The sequence below is a fragment of the Monoraphidium neglectum genome (assembly GCF_000611645.1).
Source record: "Monoraphidium neglectum strain SAG 48.87 unplaced genomic scaffold scaffold06199, whole genome shotgun sequence".
Lineage (NCBI taxonomy): Eukaryota > Viridiplantae > Chlorophyta > Chlorophyceae > Sphaeropleales > Selenastraceae > Monoraphidium > Monoraphidium neglectum.
Window position 1 is genome coordinate 1638 of NW_014007437.1, and position 1402 is coordinate 3039.

At 60.0% G+C, this 1402-nt stretch overlaps 1 protein-coding gene across 1 annotated transcript in view; it reads right to left on the reverse strand.

Moving 5' to 3' along the window:
- Window positions 1-1025, reverse strand: part of MNEG_16283 (hypothetical protein) — a gene marked incomplete at both ends in the record, with an annotated part of 2047 nt that extends 1022 nt beyond the window's left edge. Inside the window, one exon of the mRNA XM_014035247.1 lies at window positions 33-1025. Coding sequence (XP_013890701.1) covers window positions 33-1025 — 993 coding nt within the window. The remainder of the gene's footprint in view (window positions 1-32) is intronic.
- Window positions 1026-1402: the final 377 nt, after the last annotated feature.

Below are 1402 nucleotides of genomic sequence, written 5' to 3' on the forward strand. Positions count from 1 at the left end.
TCGTCCAGCCCCCCCTCCTCCTGGCCCCTCACCTTGGTGTGGCCAGCCTTGTCCACCCCCCTGGCAGTGACGAAGGCCATGAAGTCCACAAAGGCCTGGGCATCAAGGTAGTTGGTCAGCTGCGGCCTCTTGACTCCCTTGAAGTTGTACAGGTACCCCAGGTACTCGTGCACCCTCTGCTTGGTGGCCTCCCACGTCTTGGCCCCCTGCTGCCTCATCTCAAGGGGCCTGCCAGCGTTGTAGATGCTCTGGTTCCACTCCCTGAAGTCCTCCATGCTGGCCTTGATGGCTTCCATGCATGCCTCCTTCTCCCCCATGCCCTTGAGGGTGTTGAGGCCGTACCTCCCCCCCCCCACCATGGAGGGTGGAGAGGGGATCATGGTAGGCTTGACCTGGTGAAGGAGCCATGCTGTGGTAGCTTCTTGGCCATCCTGCTGCTGCTCCTCTTCTGCCTGCTCCTCTTCTGCCTGCTCCTCTTCTGCCTGCTCCCCTTCTGCCTGCTCCTCTTCTGCCTGCTCCCCTTCTGCCTGCTCATCTTCTGCCTGCTCCCCTTCTGCCTGCTCATCTTCTGCCTGCTGCTGCTGCTGCTGCTGCTGCTGCTGCTGCTGCTGCTGCTGCTGCTGCTGCTCCCCACCGTCATCCCCATCCTGCTGCTCACCATCATCATGTTGGTGGGAGGCTGCTGGTGATGAGGGCGTGGAGGGAATGATGACGACCTCCACCCTCCCAAGCAGGCTGTCCACCACACCACGTGGCACTTGGGCAGCCCTGAGCACAGCTCCAGCTGCCCTGAGGGAGATGAGCTCGCATTTGGGTGTGTTGGGGCTGATGATGCCTGTGCTTTTGAGGTGTTGCAGCATCCCCAACGTCGCCACCCTCCTCCTGTTGCGCTTGATGGCCTCCAGTGCTCTGTAGAAGCTCGTCTTGCTCACTCCCAAGGGCTGTGCCACCCGTGCCCTCAGCTGGGGCACGACCACGTAGGTCTTCTTGGCAGACGTGTAGGTGTGTGTCATCACAAAGTCCATGGTTGTTGCAGGGAGGTCAGCTCCAAGGTTGACTTTGACCTTCTTGATGCAGTTGCCACCTGAGGGGGGCAGTGGGACAAGTGGAGGTGTGTTGTGGGACAAGTGAGGGGAGAGTGGGTCAAGTGAGCGGGACAAGTGGTGCGTTTTGGGACAAGTGGGTGGGACAAGTGAGGGGTGAGTGGGTCAAGTGAGTGGGACAAGTGATGCGTTTTGGGACAAGTCAGGGGGACAAGTGGTGCGTTTTGGGACAAGTGAATGGGACAACCGGTGTGTTTTGGGACAGGTCCGTGGGACAAGTGGTGCGTTTTGGGACAAGTCAGCGGGACTAGTGCGTGATCTGGGACGGGTGAGTTGTACCACGACTTGTCCCAGGGACA